We start from the raw sequence: 17,687 nt of genomic DNA on the forward strand, positions 1-17,687 counted from the left end.
GGGGCCAGAGGAAGGGCGAGCGGCTGCGGGGCTGGAGCTCACTGCCATTGGCTGGCTGGCAGGAGCGCGCATCTCCATTGGCTTGGAGGAAAAGAGGCGGGAGGGACACGGAGAGAAAGACAGCGAAGGGGCGGAGCATGCCTGCTGTTCCCCTTGCCAGCTAAGGAGATGGAGGCGGGACTGTGGGACCAGAGCGAGTTCGCATTTGCTACCCCCGACAGGAGATTGTTACCATTGGGCAAACGAGGCAGAGGGGGTGGAACACGACTCTTTTGGTTGGTGGTGGTTGGGTGCGGCGCGCGCTGGCGGCGGGCGCGGGGGGGCGAGCTCCGACAGCGGTAAGCGGCGGGGGGGAGGGGGATGGGCTAACGGCTAACGGCTAACGGCGCGGGGGTGGGTGGGCAAAGCGCTTCTCTGAAGAATATGAACTAGTAGAAATGCCGCAGTGGCTTAACTATCAAGCATGGATCTGCATCGCTAGCCTGATATTTTTTTTTTGCACGCGTTTTCGTTTTGAAAAAGCCTAATACTTACCCGCTTGACGCGTGTAAAGGTATCCTGGCTGGCAGCTCAGGAGTCACGATGTCCGCGCCGTCCCAGCAGGGGCTGTGCAGGCTGCCTCGAAATTGTCAACTAGGACTGCAGTTGCTTTTTCAGCACTGCCAGTATGCCAGTAAATTAGTTTTGGCATCTCATGTTTAAAAGATCAGAAAACCATAGTTGACATTTTTTTTTCATGAATCATCTCACTTGCCCTCTGTCTTGAATATTTACACAAGCCGTTGTCTGAATGGAACGCTTTAACAATTTATGTTTATTCTCTGTCTCTCTTTTTTGAGCCTCTGTGGTCTTGGAGATGACTAGACGGACTACTGTGAGGCCCGAAGTTTGTCAAAGACCACAAAATTGAGCTCTTCAGAGTGTGTAAAGCTCTGTAGAAATGAAATAAAAATGCAATATAGAAAGTTCTCATTTTTGCTCTTTCCCTCCTCCCAGTGAATTACAGAATTGGAAGGACTAACAAAATTCAGGGTTTCCACCTGATACAAAAGCATCCTCTTTCATTGTTGAGAGTTACCAGAAACAAATATTCCTAAATAATTTTTCTTCATTGTCCATCAAACATGTAAACAAAGTATCCTTTGCAAAACCATCAAAATTGCTGTTTAATACAACGGGGCAGACCATGCTTCAAATCTTGCACATAACATTTAAGCTTCTGTAACATTGAAAACCTTGGATAGGTGTAAGAAACTGTTACTTCTGTGTGATTATAACTTGTAATCAGCAATTACATTGGTATAGTTCTCTTTTACCCTGCAAGCTGTTTTTTGAGCAAAGGAAGTTTTAAAATCTGTAGATAGAATATTAAATAATATTATTTAGGTTTTTGAAGGAGTCTATTATTTCTGTCAGATTTTGGGTAATTTACATACCTTTTAATATAACCTTTTCAGAACTATTTAAGCTACATACTAATCTGAAAATACATATCTTTTCACTTTGATACTTAAGCCTTTCTATCAAAGTTACAGACTCTATTTTCCGTAACGCATTTCAGAGCAATTTCAAGGAGAAATTGAATTCTCTGTGTAGGAGAAACTCTTTTTTCCTTCAAAAGAGCTGTACTGAATTTTAGAAAAGATGCTTTGAATTTTTATTTCTGCATTAGCACCTACCAAGCATACAGAATATGATTGTTCAAATACTGGTTTTATGCTAATGTCAGTATTCACTTCTGAGTTTCTTCAATATAAATTGTATGGGACTGCAATATAAAATTATTTAAGCATATAAAATCAATATTTTCATAAATTCAGTGAAGCAACTGATAAGGAGTAAATGACAGTCCCACTTTCCAGCTCTGTTTGCTTTGTCAGTATTAGTATCCACGGAAGATAGCTTCTACGATAGTGATGCTTCGTGAAAAGGTTCTTAAAAATTCCTAAGAAAACAAATGACTACTCATTCCAATGCTGATTTACCTTTTCAGAAATACACTTGAATATGAGATGTTCTATATCCTATTTATGAATAGGAATTAGCAGGAATAAAGTGGTTCTTATGATCTAATATGGGGAATATTATGCACGCAGAACTATATCCTGTCCTCAGTTTCTTCTGCAAACTGAGGAATGTTCAGTTCTTCACGTTCAAATAAATGGTATGCGCCTCCTACGATATGTTTGGGACAGCCTAAATATTTGACTGTTGATTACTCCGTTGCATGGAGCTGCTACATGAAATCACTCAATGCAGTACTGTTGAAACATACAGAATCATCATGTTCAGTGTCTAACATGCATTGAATTAGAAATTCTGAGTTAGTGATTAATGGGACAGTCCCAAGGATTTGCTTAGTGGAAGAAAAATCAGCATAATCCTGCAGTCTCCTTGGTACCACAAAGCTATATCTTTAGATGCAAATGATCTACCTGTAAATCAGCGTTTGTTAGCTTGAGAACTTCAGAATTATGGCAAAAAATCTTTTACAGTTGAACTGGATGTTTTCAGTTTCCTTCCTGGTAACAGCTGAACATTAGGAGTTAACCTCTTAACTACCAAACCTCTCTTACCTTGAGATATGAAATATTACTGACACTTCCACCATGTGGCTGTTTTTCTGTGGCATGCTTCCATCTCTTCCTTCCAAGATATTCCAGAGATTATTATTGAACAATGACATTCCTTCACCTGTGATTTTTGTATAGAATGAACTGTTTTACCTGGCAGTGAAAAGCATTTGATCTGTCTCTCTTTCACTCAAGCAGGAGGTGAAATACACTGCAAAAACCCTTTATTTGATATCAACATTTTTCTAGTATCCCCACTGTGATATGCAGGTATCTTTCCTGCCTGCGTATTTCTCCAACCTAATGCTCTTGTATAGCCAGAGCATATTTTTGTCCATTTGCAAGTAATGCGTCTATTCCAGAGTATACAGCATATCTTTGTAGCATGCTGTTCATACAGAAAAATGTTACTGAAATAAAGTTAAGGCTGCAGGAGCAGGTCCTTACAAGGGAATATACAGAAAAATTGAAAAATAGAGTATTATGTACAAAACCAAAACAAACATTTTCTCTTTAGGAATTAAAAAATAATAATTTTATATATTGCTGTTTCCATTTATGAAATAGTATATCTCATCTATATTTTGTCTTTCTTGTCAGTACAGAAACAGTACACCTTTCAGACAGCTTTGTGACAGCACTAGGATTTTAATAGTACAGGTTTTCAGTATCCTGTGCTTTTTAAATTCTAGCTTTTTTAATGTCAGGTAATAAAAACAATAGGAACATACAATAAAAAAATGTAATCTTTATTATTTTGGCGCATTAGTAATGTTGTTTAGCATCAGTTAGGCTAATAGTAGCATTTTCCTGCATGCAGTTCATTAATACAGTATTAGTCAGTAATTTTAGTAAAAGTAATCTATATTTAATTTTCCTGTGTAAGAAACATAAAATGTCCTGATGTGTTTGATTATACAATTTTTCTACTTTCTCTTTGTGAAAAAATATTGTGGACCCAAGATTACATTTAGAACTGTTCTAATGCAGCATGAAACTAAAAAAAAAATAGATCGCAATAAAAAAAAAACAGAAAAAATAAAGAATTCTGAGAAAAAAAATATATCTGAAAATTTCTGATGCAGGCACTACTCAGACATTCAGTTAAAACTTTACACCATTTCCCACTGCAAAAAAAAATACTTTTTTGGAAGCAAATTATGAGCTTGTTTTGCAGAAAGTATTGAAATGTTTGCAAATATAATAAAAAGTAAGAACCTACAGCTAACCATTCTCTTAGACATCTCTTGCTCTCTGGAGTTCTATGAAAAAGCGCTATGGACAGAAAGTAACAAAAATGGTGTGACATCAATCTGAAGATAAAATCCAGTTATTTTATGTACATAATGCTGAAAATAAATAAAATGATTTTTACAATATTTATATTTACTTATAAAATTCTAACATTATTTTCAACAGATTTAGTAGTTTTCAACATGTCTGTACAGTTTGGATACACACTATATGCATTTCACTTAAAATTCAAAAATGTAAAACCAATAAGCTCTTAAATAGCTGCAAAATATTGCTTAATGGTATAGAGGAATGAGGTCTTCTTGAATAGTTTATTTTGTTTTGCTCTGATGTATGGCTTCCCATATTTAAGAATCTTGGACAGTCAAAAGAACAGCAGCATAGGCAATATAAACATGCATTGATAGCATCCAAACTATCTATAATGGTAGAGAATACATAATTTTACCTGTCAAAAGCTTGCACGCTACACTTATTGTGGTACATATTTGATGCAATAAATGTGCTCAGGTCATTCTTCGTTTGCTCAAACATGCACCACAAGTTAAAAATTACTATTTACATAACAGAGGGCTTTTCATTAACATATACAACATCAATCTTACTGAGAGCTGAAGATGGCTAAACAATACTGCAGGATAAAGCAGAACAGCTTTTCAAAGGGCTCTTTTTGATCAATTCTGTGGTTTTGGGCAGATTCATTTAGTATTTGTATGCAGAAAGACTTGACAAAATCTGTGAATCTAGACCTGGAAAGAAATTTTCTCTTTCTGAAATTCAATGGTCTGTAAAAAAAATAATCCATTTTTACTCTTGTGAATTATAGGGGACTTTACAGGCATACCAAGACTTGTTTGGATGTAATATATGAGTACATTAATTAAGCACCTCAAAATTTATTATTCCTTTCCAGAGACAGAATTTAAAAACCTGTTGTTCTTTGTGACTTAATGTTTTTTCATGCATGATCTATAAGTGCTGCATGCCTTCATGCAAATCATTTCTGTCTGTATATTAGAGAGTCATATAATAGAACACCTGGTCCTTATACCTGTAAAGTAGTACTTAACCCTTCCCCAACAGAAGCCCCATTTACAAAAATAGTCACATATAATGAACAACATATGAATAAAAAAAAGATGAATCCACTAACACAGATCTTGTAAAAATATGACATATGTGGCAGTTGAAATGCAAACAGTGGATACAGTTATTGTATTGTTTTATGCTAAACACACAAATTATTGGTTTGCACCCCTTTTACTAGTCCCTACAGCCTGAGTAGCCATTTTTTCTCTCCTTTTCAGCAGTGTCAGCTGGTAGTGAGAACAGTAACCTCATGTCAAGGTTGTTTCCCCAAATCACAGTCGCAGTTACTGATGAGGGGTCACTGTCTTTTAATAGGCACTGACCTTAAATATACAGTACATTTGTAAAAACTGTCCGTTTGGCATAGACCTTCCATCAGGAGTCCTGTTGACACAAACACATCACCTTTACAGGCTATGAACTACTTTGCACATAGATGATTTTGTTTGCAATTTACTTCTATTTCTGAACATCTTTGCCTTCCTTTTCGTGCTTTTCTTTGACTGGCCTTGTTACACGATCATAAGATGGTGGACAAACTGCAGTTGATGCAGTTATATCAGTTTTCTCTGTAAATGAGTTTTCATTTAACTTGTCGATAAGAATTCCATCTTTTATACCTTGACCAGCCCCTCCTTCAGTTTTATTTTTGTTGTAGATAAAGGAAGCTTGTTTTACTGTTCGCTTTAAAAGGTGACGTCTATAAGCACGTTGAATAATGACAGCAGATACTTCTTCCTGTTTTCGTTTTAATGTGGTTGTAATCGGTTCATAGGAGGCTTTAGAAGGATTTGATGCCATAAAACGGTCTTCCATTTGTATTCTGAGGGCATCCATCTCCCCACTTTCCCCCAAAACCCGCTTCGTGAAAGCAAACAAGATGTCAAGGCAGTGAATTCTGTCACCACTTACCATGGGCAGATCCATTGCAATAAGCTGGACTTTGTTTGGTTTGGGTAGATGAAGAGGAGGCTCAAGTGCTGCTGCAAAATCAGACAATTTCTCAAATTCCATGAATTGTGTTGCATCTGGGTCAAACTTCTCCCAGACTTCGTAGAACATCTCAAAGTCATCCTCGCTTAAGGGCTCAGCGCTTTCTTCAGTAGCAACACCAAAGTTCTCCAAAATCACAGCAATGTACATGTTCACCACTACCAGGAACGATATGATAATGTAGCTGACAAAGAAGAAAATCCCAACGGAAGGGTTGCCGCAGTCTCCTTTAACAGAGCTGCCTGGATGAGCTTTATGAGGGTCACAGTCTGGTTCCCCGCTGTTGAGAATTGGGGCTAGCAAACCATCCCAGCCAGCAGATGTGGTAATTTGGAAGAGACAGATCATGCTGTTGCCGAACGTTTCAAAATTGAACATGTCATCTATACCAGCTTCCCTCTTGACATAGGCAAAGTTGGACATTCCAAATATGGCATAGATAAACATGACCAGGAACAGCAGCAGACCGATGTTGAACAAAGCGGGAAGAGACATCATCAAAGCAAAAAGCAGAGTGCGGATGCCCTTAGCGCCCTTAATGAGACGCAGGATTCGACCTATTCTGGCAAGTCGAATGACTCTGAATAGTGTGGGGGATACAAAATATTTCTCAATCATCTCAGCTAGAAACATACCTAAAACAGGAAAAAAAAGGATGAGGTTTTACCGCTTGCTCTCCATATTATAATAGAAATTTAGATATAAAGGTAATTTTAAAGTTGCTGGTTACATATAACAATTAAAGATATTCTGTAGATTCCACTTGCATAATTTCACTTCTATGACATTTAAAATTTGCAGACACAATATATGTTGAGTGATAATAATGGTTTTGATTGGTGGATTAGATAAAGTATTAGAGAAAATGAAAGGTGCGTGACTTATCTGTAAACTTAACAGTGGCAAAAGCTAACCATGCAGCCCCTTGAGTAAATGTTCACTTTATATTCATTTTACCCCTTTTTTTGTAAGTAAGTACAATAAACAATACTTACCAACTATTGAGAGAATGACAACTACAAAATCAAAAATATTCCAGCCTATGGTGAAATAGTAGTGGCGAAGTGAAATTAATTTCAGTACACATTCTCCGGTGAAAAGAACAATGAACACTAGGTTTATCCAGTATAAAATATTTTCCATTTCATCACTTTGGTCATCAGTTTCTACCATCATGGTAACCATGTTAAGACATATAAGAATCATGATGCTGATGTCAAATACTTGCTGGGTCACAAAATCAAAGACCATGCCTTGAAATTTGTTCTGAGGAGGAAAGAAGAAAAAAGAAACGTCCAATATGAATTATAATTGTTTTTCATTTCCTGTTAGAGAGCAGAATATGATTTTCAGTAATCCCTATAAGACTTCAATAAAGAAGTAATTAGTGAAATTAACTAAGCTAGTCAAAGTGAATAAAACAGCTTAGTTCAGCTTCTTTTGCATGTATGCAATGTGATAGTCTCCATCCATCCATCTGTCTGGTAGATTTATGAAGGAAATTTAACTATTCGGTCCTGGTTTCACCACCACAACTTTTTTCCTTGAAGCTTTTGCCTGAACCACTTTCTGTTCCGTGAAACGAATAAGACTGAGCCCTTACAGAAAAAATACAGAGAGATAATGTGGTTAAAGACAGTCCTTAAAGCATAGCCATGAAAATGGATGAATGGAGATTGTTTGATCAGTTTTGATTTTGTATGTCTTAACAGACTATGGGTTTGTTTTTGCTATCTTAGCATTCTTTCTAAAATTGCATCAAATAATTTATCTTTGACCAGTTTGCTAATTTTTCCTCTTTTCTTTTTTCCTTCCTTTTTTTTTTTTTTTTTTTTTCTGGAAATTTCCAGAAAAAACTACTCAAGTTAACCAAATGTTTCCAAAGTATAGGAATTTTAAAACGAATTGTGATTCATGGATTATCATCCATGTGGAGTGTTAGGTAATTTTAACTGGAAGTATTTCTAACAACAGTTCTATGAATAATTTAAAAATACAATATTTTTGACAAAGCTTTTGTCAAATGCTTTGACATGTCATTGAACTTTAAGGACATAGAAATTTGAATTCCTCAGGCATTTCTGAAAAACCTTAGCTGTAAGTAAACCGATGGTTTCATTTCTGTTTTCTTTGCTGTAGTGAAAGAAGATACATGTCTTTTGTTTGCTTAGCAAAAGTAAAACTCTGGAATTCACGTGAAATGATTGCAAAGGAAAAAATAATTTTCTTTCTGTGTTTTTATTTCCCACTTTTGCTGACTGATACACTACTTAGAGATAATTTGTACAAAATCAAGTTTCTGTTCTGTATATATCAATGAAAACTGAACTCTTCATAAGTTAACTACTGGCCTGATGAATAGAAATAATTTTACCCCTGGTCTTGGTATAGGTTTTTGTGGTTTTTTGGATCCCAACTTTTTCATTGCATTGTAGTATTTCTTCTGCTCTTCTGTCATAAATATGTCTTGACCTCCAAAGTAAAAACAAGAAATCAAAACTGGTTATAATCACATTTATAAGCAGTGTTAAAAAAAAAAGCTTTTAGAGAAAAGTGATTTGTGTGTGTGTGTGTTAGTAAGAAGACACAAGACTACAATGACATTGAGCTGCTGCTCTTTTCAGTAGCTGTTTTCAAATTGTAATATTAACATTCATTATGAAGCTTAGTTAACAATTAAGCTAGTGAATTTTTAATTTAAAGCTTTTTTATATTTAGAGATAAAGCATATGTATGTTGTCAGTAATGATGAACAGGACATCTATGTAAGCACATGTACTGACCTTCAGCATCATATGTTTGTCAGACTTAACTTTAAATACTGGACACTAACTAGGAAGTGGCATGACCAAGCTAGGCAATGTTTAAAGTTACTCTGACTGGATCATTTAGATCTGCAGAGAACTCAGATACTGTTAGGCAATGTGGATATTGCTCCCAAGAGTCTAGACACTGATTCTTAGCATTTTTTATTTAGTGGCAGCTGAAAGTCAAAATACAGCTTGTTGCCAGCTTCAGTAGTTTGGTGACCCATAATTGTCTCAGGCATACGTGAGGAAGCAGCAGTCAGAAAAAAAACCATACTTTATGTATTCAGTAATATTCCTACTCAAAAATGATGCAGGGGTATTTGCAACGGTAAACATCAGATATGCCGAGTTATGATTCTGTTTTCTGAAAATTCAAATGGCACAAATATTTTAAAAGATAGATCTTATTCCTTGATGCTTTGGGGTAGCCTGTCTAGTAAAACAAGAGCAAGGATAAAGTACGTATCCTTGCAATAATTTTGGTTATGTATTATATGGTAGTGTTGACATCCATTAGTATCATTCTTTTAAATGCAACCGAATTGGCTTTGCATACATTTGATAAATACTAGGTGTATATTCAACATGAACTCTGATTATTTTATAGATCTTGTGTTGGCTTAGTTTCTCCACATCATGTGGCAGTACTGCAAATGAGTAATCTTAAAGGTTCATGCAAAATCTTCTAAAATGCTCATTATTTATGGAATTGACAGGAAACATCATCTAAGGCCTACTGTCTTCTGATTAGTTCTGAGACAAACATAACATTAATATCTTAGAAAAAGTTAACACATTAACTTTGAGACAAACATAAAAATGTCATGTATCTGAGGCTTTGAGTTACCTATCAATTTGAGATTAAACCTGGAATTATTTTGATGTAGGCAGCAATTTCCTGAAAAGCAAGAAGACTGTCTGGGGAAAAATCCCTTACTTCATTAAATATTGCTGTTGGCAATCTAAGCATTTAGTCCAGGAGTTGTCTGCTGAAAATCCAATACTGCATGCCACAGAAAAACAGTAATGTGACATTTTTCTACAGTTATTTCCTCAGACTCCAACAAATTGTTTCCAGGAAGTGGTATGGAAAATAGCATCTGAGATAATCTCTATCTCAGTATGAGTGGTTAAATGCTATCATTTCTCATCTGTGAGTACAGTGAAACAAAGAAAGCGGACAAATTCAGCATGTGAATGCCTCAGTGCTTTAGATACCTCTGGTTTAGCAATGACAGTTAACACTGAGGCTCAAAGTCTTCAAGGTTCTTGAGAAAGTGGGCTTCCAGGCTTTGGAGAAACTCAACTAGAGAGAAGCAGTCTTGATATTGTTAACAGTAAAGTGCTCTCTTTTAATTCTTTTGATTGACTTCTGTGCGTAATGAAATTCTTAGCAAATGCCAGAACTGGCCTTTGGGGTCTGACTGTGGAGATAAAAAGATATGTATGGGACCTCCATGGTACCCTAACCAAAATCCACTGCCCATCATAACAGGAGATGGCTTGAATGAAAACTCATCAGACTCTACATATCTCTTTGAGTTCATGTTTCCCAGATAAAAATAAGAGACCTGCAGACATCTAATTGCAGGATTGTCTATGAACACAGAGGCCTGGATGGCAGCCCTTTTTTGGATAGGTGCTTAGGAACTGGTATTGATGACATGGGAATGTGTGCACTATGCACTACACAGGCTCCCTAATCATATACCTGTTGGTGACTAGCTTGTATAACTTCCAAAATCTTTCTGTGGGTCTGTTGCTAGTGGCTTAAACCCAAGAAAGTGAGGAAGTCCAGTGAATGTAATGAAAGAAATATGAATGAAAGAAAATTAAATGCAATTTTAATGAAGTATTTAAGTAGATCATAGATTATTTTTCACTTTAACTGTCTAAACAATTTACAGAAAATTATTTTAAGGGTGAGCATTTGATACTCAGACTACCTATACTAGCAAGATTCTCTACATCTGCACTACCAAATTGTAAAAAAGGCCCTTAAACAGTTACAGATCAGTCCTGTTCTGTATCATTCTATATTGTTCAGTACCACGAAACAACTTGTGTGAGCCACTGAATACTCAGGATCATTTAAACAGTATCTGTAGTAGTATGTAGAAATAATGCTTTATCTTTCAAAAACAGGTAGCTAATAATAGCTTTAAAAAATTCATAATGATAAACTCATTATAAATCAAGAAAAAATTACTTGCACTCAATGAAAAATCAAGAACTTTTGAGTGCTTGAATGCAGAAGCCTAAATCAGCAGTTTGATTTCATTAAGTTTAGTCATGAAAAAGCAGATGACTTGAAGAAGACTCAGCAGGACATTGAAAACAGAAGAGTGTGTTCCATTCACTACGATGCAGAGTCTTACAAAGTTAATACATATTATAGCTTGGTTAAGATTTTATATCATAATGTTCTTCAGCTTTTTCAATTTTGAACAAAGCTTGGGTATACAATCTATATATTATGAACCTTTGAAAATCAATGTTTTGCAGTATCTTTAGAAGCAAAAGGAAATACTTAATACTTATCTTCTTTTTTTGTTGATTGAAGTTATCAATGATGACACCAATGAACAGGTTCAGGGTGAAAAAAGACCCAAAAATGATAAAGATGACAAAATACAAATACATGTACAGGTTGTCTTCATACTTGGGTTGCATTAATACCTAAGGAAAAAAAATGGAATATCATTCCTAAAATTTCATATGAAAATTTCAACTGAATGAGCAGCAAAATATCCAGAATATCTTGTATTTAGACAATATCTTTGTTACTTAAATCAATGTATTTTTGTCCATTATATCTACTGCCAACAGCATCTGGCAGTTCAGTTTCAGTTTTCAACAATTTTTTACAGTAGAATTTGTCTCATATTAGATCATTTAATTTGGTTGATTCTATTATATAGATACTAATTGCTTTTGTAAGATATGTAAATATATATTTGTTGATAGCATACCTCAAGAAAAAAGGTACTCTAAAATATTTGCAGTACTTACATCTCTTGAATCAATAGCTGCATACATAATATCCATCCAGCCCTTAAATGTAGCCTGTAAATAGTACACACTTATTTAAGCATATTGCTTTAAGAAAGTTATACAACTAATTCCAACAACTGAGCACAGTACCAGAAATTATTAGCATAACATAAAATTTTTTGATAATTTAATCTCTTAGCTTACTTCAGAGCTGCTTAGCAGATACACTACTGTGCCCTCCTTATTTGTCTCTATATATGAGCAGTGACATATAGGCAGTAAGTATAACCAACTAATTTATCACAAATGATAGAATGCAGTATCATTTTAATGGATTAAATGTTCATCAAAGTCTCATCAATGGTGAAGGTTGTGTACAGCAGAGAAACAACTTTTGTAACTCAGTCACCACCAGTAAAGACTGATGTGTAGTCCTTCCCTCTCACATCAGTCAGAAAGGTGGCAGTCAAAGGGAACCAAAGATCTGATGGGCTCAGAAAAGGCAGATATCTTCCTATTGATCTTCTGATTTCTCTACCTGATCTACCTGAAATCTACCCAGATTTAGTGATTCTGTTTTTACTTTAGATACAGTTGATTGTGTTTTACAGAGGATAGATCCCTCAAATATGTTCAGAGATGAACAAGAGTGTATGTGTGCTTCAAAGACTGAAGATCCCTAATAGGTAGTAGCATTTAGTTAACTTTTATAGCCATTTCCTCTGCCCCAAATGTGTAAATTTTCACATTTCACATTGAGGTGCATGTTGCTTCATCTGAGGTTTCAAGATAGAAAGGCATTTTCATTGTTGTGGCAATTTGTTTTCTTTTGAAGGAGTCAACAGTGTCAGCAACATGTCCAAACACATATGTACAAGTAAAAATCACTGTTTTTCATCCAGTTGTGCCCAGAATAAAGAAACAAAGATCTGAGGTAGTTCTTTGTCACTTAATCCCTATTATAATCTTTCTAAACAAGGCTGCAGGTGATTGATTGCTTCATGTTCTTTGTAATAGAGACCAGTGGCAGGCACAAGTTGAGAACAGGACGTTCTCCATCCATGATTGTTCTTGTATCATCTCCAGCATCTTGAGGCTTCTTTACTAGTGGGAGTTTCAAGAAAATTTTGCTTATGCAGCGTACAAAACAAGTGGCATCATCATAAAATGGACTTCAAATGAGAAGTTATTTTCTTAAGGAAAAGTAGTCTCTTAAATTTCTGAAATGGTAGAATATTAAAACAAGTAGAGTTATCCTGAGATGCAAGTCCAACATGCAACAACTTGCACACTTTTGGGCCAACACGCAAAAGATGAAATAATTCAGGCAACGTATGGTATGAGAGTGAATTCAAAATGCAGTATTAGAGGATCAATAAATCACCAATAAATCCGAAAAAGTGAAACTCTCAGCTAAACAATCTGAAGTCCCTGTAGAATATTTGGACTGCCAGAGAGGTAGGATCAACTTTATTTAAGTAATTCCTAACAGATGGTTAACTTGTTCTGAAGGACTTTCATGATGGACACACCACAAAATCATCAAAAATAACTATTCCAGCACTTGCCTTTATTGTGTTTACAAGTATCTAAATCCTCTTGTTGGCATTTATGACTGTCATTTCTTGTCCTAGCCACCACAGATGTGGAGAAGAGAGTACTACTATCCTTTGTGCAGCACCTTTTACTTATTTCACAATTATTTTAATGTTGCTTTTCTTCTTTAGGCCAACCACTGTGCATCTTCTAGGTAGATCTTGTGTTCCAGAACTGTGATCATTCGTATTATTTTCTTCTGGAGTCTACCTGACTGATTTATCTCCTGAAGTATCATACATTATGTGCATTTTTTGGAACAGCATGACTTTGAAATCAGCTCTTCCACTTGAAACACTAAATGCAAATAACAGGCATATTTTTACATCAGAAAGATGGTGCAAGTGATGGAGAGGCTATGCAAAGTGTGTGCTGTTGCTTCTGATTCAGGTGCATGATGCTTGAATCCTTGCATATCATTTTTAGTCAACGTGGAATTATTTTTTGTAAGCTTATCAGTGTAACTTAGACTAACTAAAGTGGAATGAAAAAAAAAACACCTAATTTTAAATACTAAGCTTCACCATCATCTATTGATAAAAGTAAAAAAAAAAATTCCATTATAAACAGACAGTACTCCTTAGTTAGAGGTAGGAAGAAGATCTGAAGAACTGTCAGAGCTGTTGTAGGCTTTGTTGTTGTTGTTGTTGTTGTTGTTGTTAAAAAGGAGACTTGAGAGTGGGGACTGAAAAGATTTAAATATGTTACTATCTGGTAGTTAAACATATCTAAAATAAAGTCTGTATTTGCCACAACTCAGTTAAATAAACCTATGAAAAATTACCACACTTGAAGAAGCGAAGAAAAAAAACAAAAGTAAAAATTAAAATGATGAATGGTTTCTTTCAATAATAAAATATGCTCCCTCATCGTATCTTTTGTTTTTCTTTCATATCCTGCTTGTGAATCATTAGAAAACTATGAATATAATCATCATAATGCAAAAATGTTTACATTAGTTGGGAGCTTAGCTGCAAACAAACCTCATTCTGTAATTTCCAAAGCAGAAGCCACAACTCAGTAGGAGAATTTTCATTTTTAAGTATGTTGCCTGAGTAAAGCAAAACAACTGAACTGGAGGTTCATTGTCAAGGTATCAAATTTAATGAAAGAGTGTCATTTCTACTGCAGTCAGTAGATGCTTATGCCTCCTTATGTTAGGCTTGAATTTGTCTGCAATGATTTTTCTTTAACATGAAAAAAGTTTTGTTTGGGCATTTTTGCATACTGAATAGAAAACAACACATGACCATGACTGAGAGATCAACATCTTAGTTTCCCTTTTGGATATTCAGTTATACAGATGTATATTCTCAGTGACACAAATTTAAATCGGGAGTAATTCATTGATTTCAAAGATTATGGCAGTGTAACTGAGATCAGCATCTGTTCCAAATATTTTTCCTACAAGGAAATTTGAAAGACATACATAAATCCAAACTTAGTTAGAAAAACAACAACACAAAAATCATCCAACTTACTTTACTGTTGTTAAAAGTATATCAACTTTTTTCCCTGATGAATAATTTCCAATTATAGTATTGTAAGTAACATTGGAGTTACGCCACTCTGTTTCTTTACCAGAAATAGCTGTCAGGAATATTCTCATTCCCTCTGAGATACAATAGTGTCTTCTTTTTAAAATACTAACCTGTTGGAGCTTTGAAGCCATCCTAAACTCTCTGATAGCTCTAGACTTCATCTTAGGATTTTTTTTTTTACCCTACACTCACTTACTAAGATCTGTTTTATAATGTATATAATATTGTGTTTTGAGATCCACTTGTTTGCTACATATTATTGTGGTAAGCAGCTAGGCTTCCAGGAGATTTACTTACCAAAGAATCCAAACACTAGGATGCACATTTATCTTATAAAGGCATAACGCTGTAAAAGTATCCGGGCAGATGCCACATCTCTTTGTGCACACCTACCTCTTCCTCTTCACTTACTGATGCATGAGAATTGTGAAAGGAGTTTCTCCAGCAGATCTGTCTTTGCTTTGATGCTTCTCTTTAGGGACAGAGAAATATTCATACAAGTTCCAACCAAAAAGTGAAAAAAGAACTTTGCAGATCCACATAGACCAACATGAGCTATGCTGGATCATATAAGATAAAATTTTGTAACAGAAACAGTTGTGAACTAGTATGACCTATGGCATGAATATTTACACTCCAGTTAAATATATCCAATTGTAAATTATGTAAGACTTTTGGAAAATGGTATTATCTCTGATCACCAAAGTCTATAAAATTTGTAACATTGATAGCACATATTGTTAGCCTGTATTTTGGGGCAGAAAAGAATTACAACATTGCTATCAATATCATGGATTTTCCAGCCAAAAATAAAAAAACATGCAAAAAAACCCCAATATGCAAACCAAGATTAGTTTATCTCCTTTTCTGAAGTCCCTCTAGGAGTCCATTCCTCCCCCCCACCAAAGAAACTCAAGAAGGAGCTTCTCAGAGACTTACTTTGACATAAAAATCCACAGTGACATATTTCTGATCTATTTTTGGAGCCTAGAATATTTCTTTCTAAAATTATCTCCTAGTTCTTTTGAGTAGTTCTGTATGAAATGTCTATGTTTAATTCCAGCAAGGTGCAAGTTCATGATTCAGAAGAACGTTTTTTCATGGAACTCAAATGTATTTCCCAGAAAACTAAGCTCTTCAATCCCAGGTTTTGCATGTTTTCAGATTTGTTTTTATTTGGATTTTTTTTTTTTTTTGGTCATGAAAGGTACCACTTCCAGTAATATCCCCTTCAAATAGAAAACATTGGTGATCTAGGAAATACGGATTTATCTCATATTACCTATAATCCAAAAAAGCTGAAGGAATTTATAGTTTTCTTCTTTGAATAACTCAAAAGGTATAAATTGGGGGAGAACAAAAAATACTGGATTGTAAAACACAACTTTCTGTTGCTGCTAGTCTTGTGCAAAAAGGAACTTGGTAGCTGTAATTCCTCTATTGACAGTTATCACTGTGTTCATCATTAGAAACATGGTAACCCTCTCTGGGGTTATTCTCAGATCCCTCAAAACCTAAATAAAAGTCTTTGCCTTAGTTTGTTAAGGCAGAGAACCAAGTCACTTCAGAGGACTTTTCAACTAATGATTAAGATGTAAAGAATGGCCCTTAATGTTTACACTGAGAGCACAGAAAGTATATCCACTGGAAACTATGATTTTTTTAATCAGATTTTTTAGACTTAATATCTTATTTGAGCTAAATACCCAGCTTCAAATAGCTTCATCTGTTTCTGATATATTAGTGGATCCCTCTAATTAATTATTATATTTTTTTTACTAGAAGCTGACTAAAAATGGTAGGTAAATCTAAGATTATGATATATCTATTCACTTCTCATATTTCTTCAGAATATCATGGCCTTAGAAGTCTGTACTGGATCCACATCTAAAGTGTTTTACGTATCAAACAGAAGATCACCTTAAAAATATCTTCCTTGATTAAACTGATGCAGAGAATCTCAGATACTTATGAATTGTGGCCATATAGTATTCTAAAGGGTGAAAAAAATGTGAAAAACAGTGCAAAGACCATAGCTTCTGCAAATTTCAAAGCATTAATTTAATTAATTAATTAAAGTATCAAGTTGATACTTACTTTTCTTTGCCCTAGGGCTTTTATCATTCCATAACTGCAAAATCACTGCTACTAGTGTATTTACTAAACCCTAAAAGGTTTAGTAACCTTTTAACCTTAGCAGGGCCCAGTGTCTTTTTTCGTGCAGGGACAGAAGTGTCCTTCTTTTTTTCTTTCTTTTTTTTTTTGGCATGTAAAACACAAAATCTCTTCACACTTTTATATACATTTTAGTAAAACAGAAAAACTAAGCAGTGTCACTGAAATCCTACTCTCACAATAAACTCCATCCACTGATGGAGTTTTTCACACATCCACCTGTGTGAAATAGTACTCATACGACATTGCAGAGTTTTTTTTTAAAATGGCTTTTCCTCCTATGAGAGCAGGGTCCCCCTCTTTGATAGGTCTAGATTAATTCTCCCATTTGGAAGCATGGGAACAACAGGCAAATTTCTCTCAACCTGACTCCTCAAGCAATGCAATTACTTAAGTATCTAAGTTTTCATGTCAGAAATACTTTCTGTTGTCACCATTGGAGTGAAGATGGTATCAATTACATGTAATTGAGACACTAAAGTGTATGTTACACTGCAAATAGCTGAGGGGTGGTGATAAAAGCCATAAGCCAGGAAAAAGGGTCCCTGGTCTTACCCCTGTCCCAGAAGAGACCAGGTTACTACTAGAAGAGATGCAGACGTGGGAAGAGTTTTGCTTATCTTAGAATCAGTAGGTTTGGAAGGGACCTCTGGAGATCATCT

At 35.2% G+C, this 17,687-nt stretch overlaps 1 protein-coding gene across 1 annotated transcript in view; it reads right to left on the reverse strand.

Moving 5' to 3' along the window:
- Positions 1–5,375: 5,375 nt before the first annotated feature.
- LOC134141993 (sodium channel protein type 1 subunit alpha) overlaps positions 5,376–17,687 on the reverse strand; it is a 68,820-nt gene continuing 56,508 nt past the window's right edge. Inside the window, exons 22-26 of the mRNA XM_062578657.1 lie at positions 11,732–11,785; positions 11,261–11,398; positions 8,284–8,388; positions 6,905–7,175; positions 5,376–6,544 (exon numbers count right to left, since the gene is read on the reverse strand). Coding sequence (XP_062434641.1) covers positions 5,376–6,544; positions 6,905–7,175; positions 8,284–8,388; positions 11,261–11,398; positions 11,732–11,785 — 1,737 coding nt within the window. The remainder of the gene's footprint in view (positions 6,545–6,904; positions 7,176–8,283; positions 8,389–11,260; positions 11,399–11,731; positions 11,786–17,687) is intronic.

The sequence above is a fragment of the Rhea pennata genome, chromosome 6, assembly GCF_028389875.1.
Source record: "Rhea pennata isolate bPtePen1 chromosome 6, bPtePen1.pri, whole genome shotgun sequence".
NCBI classification, from domain to species: Eukaryota; Metazoa; Chordata; class Aves; order Rheiformes; family Rheidae; genus Rhea; species Rhea pennata.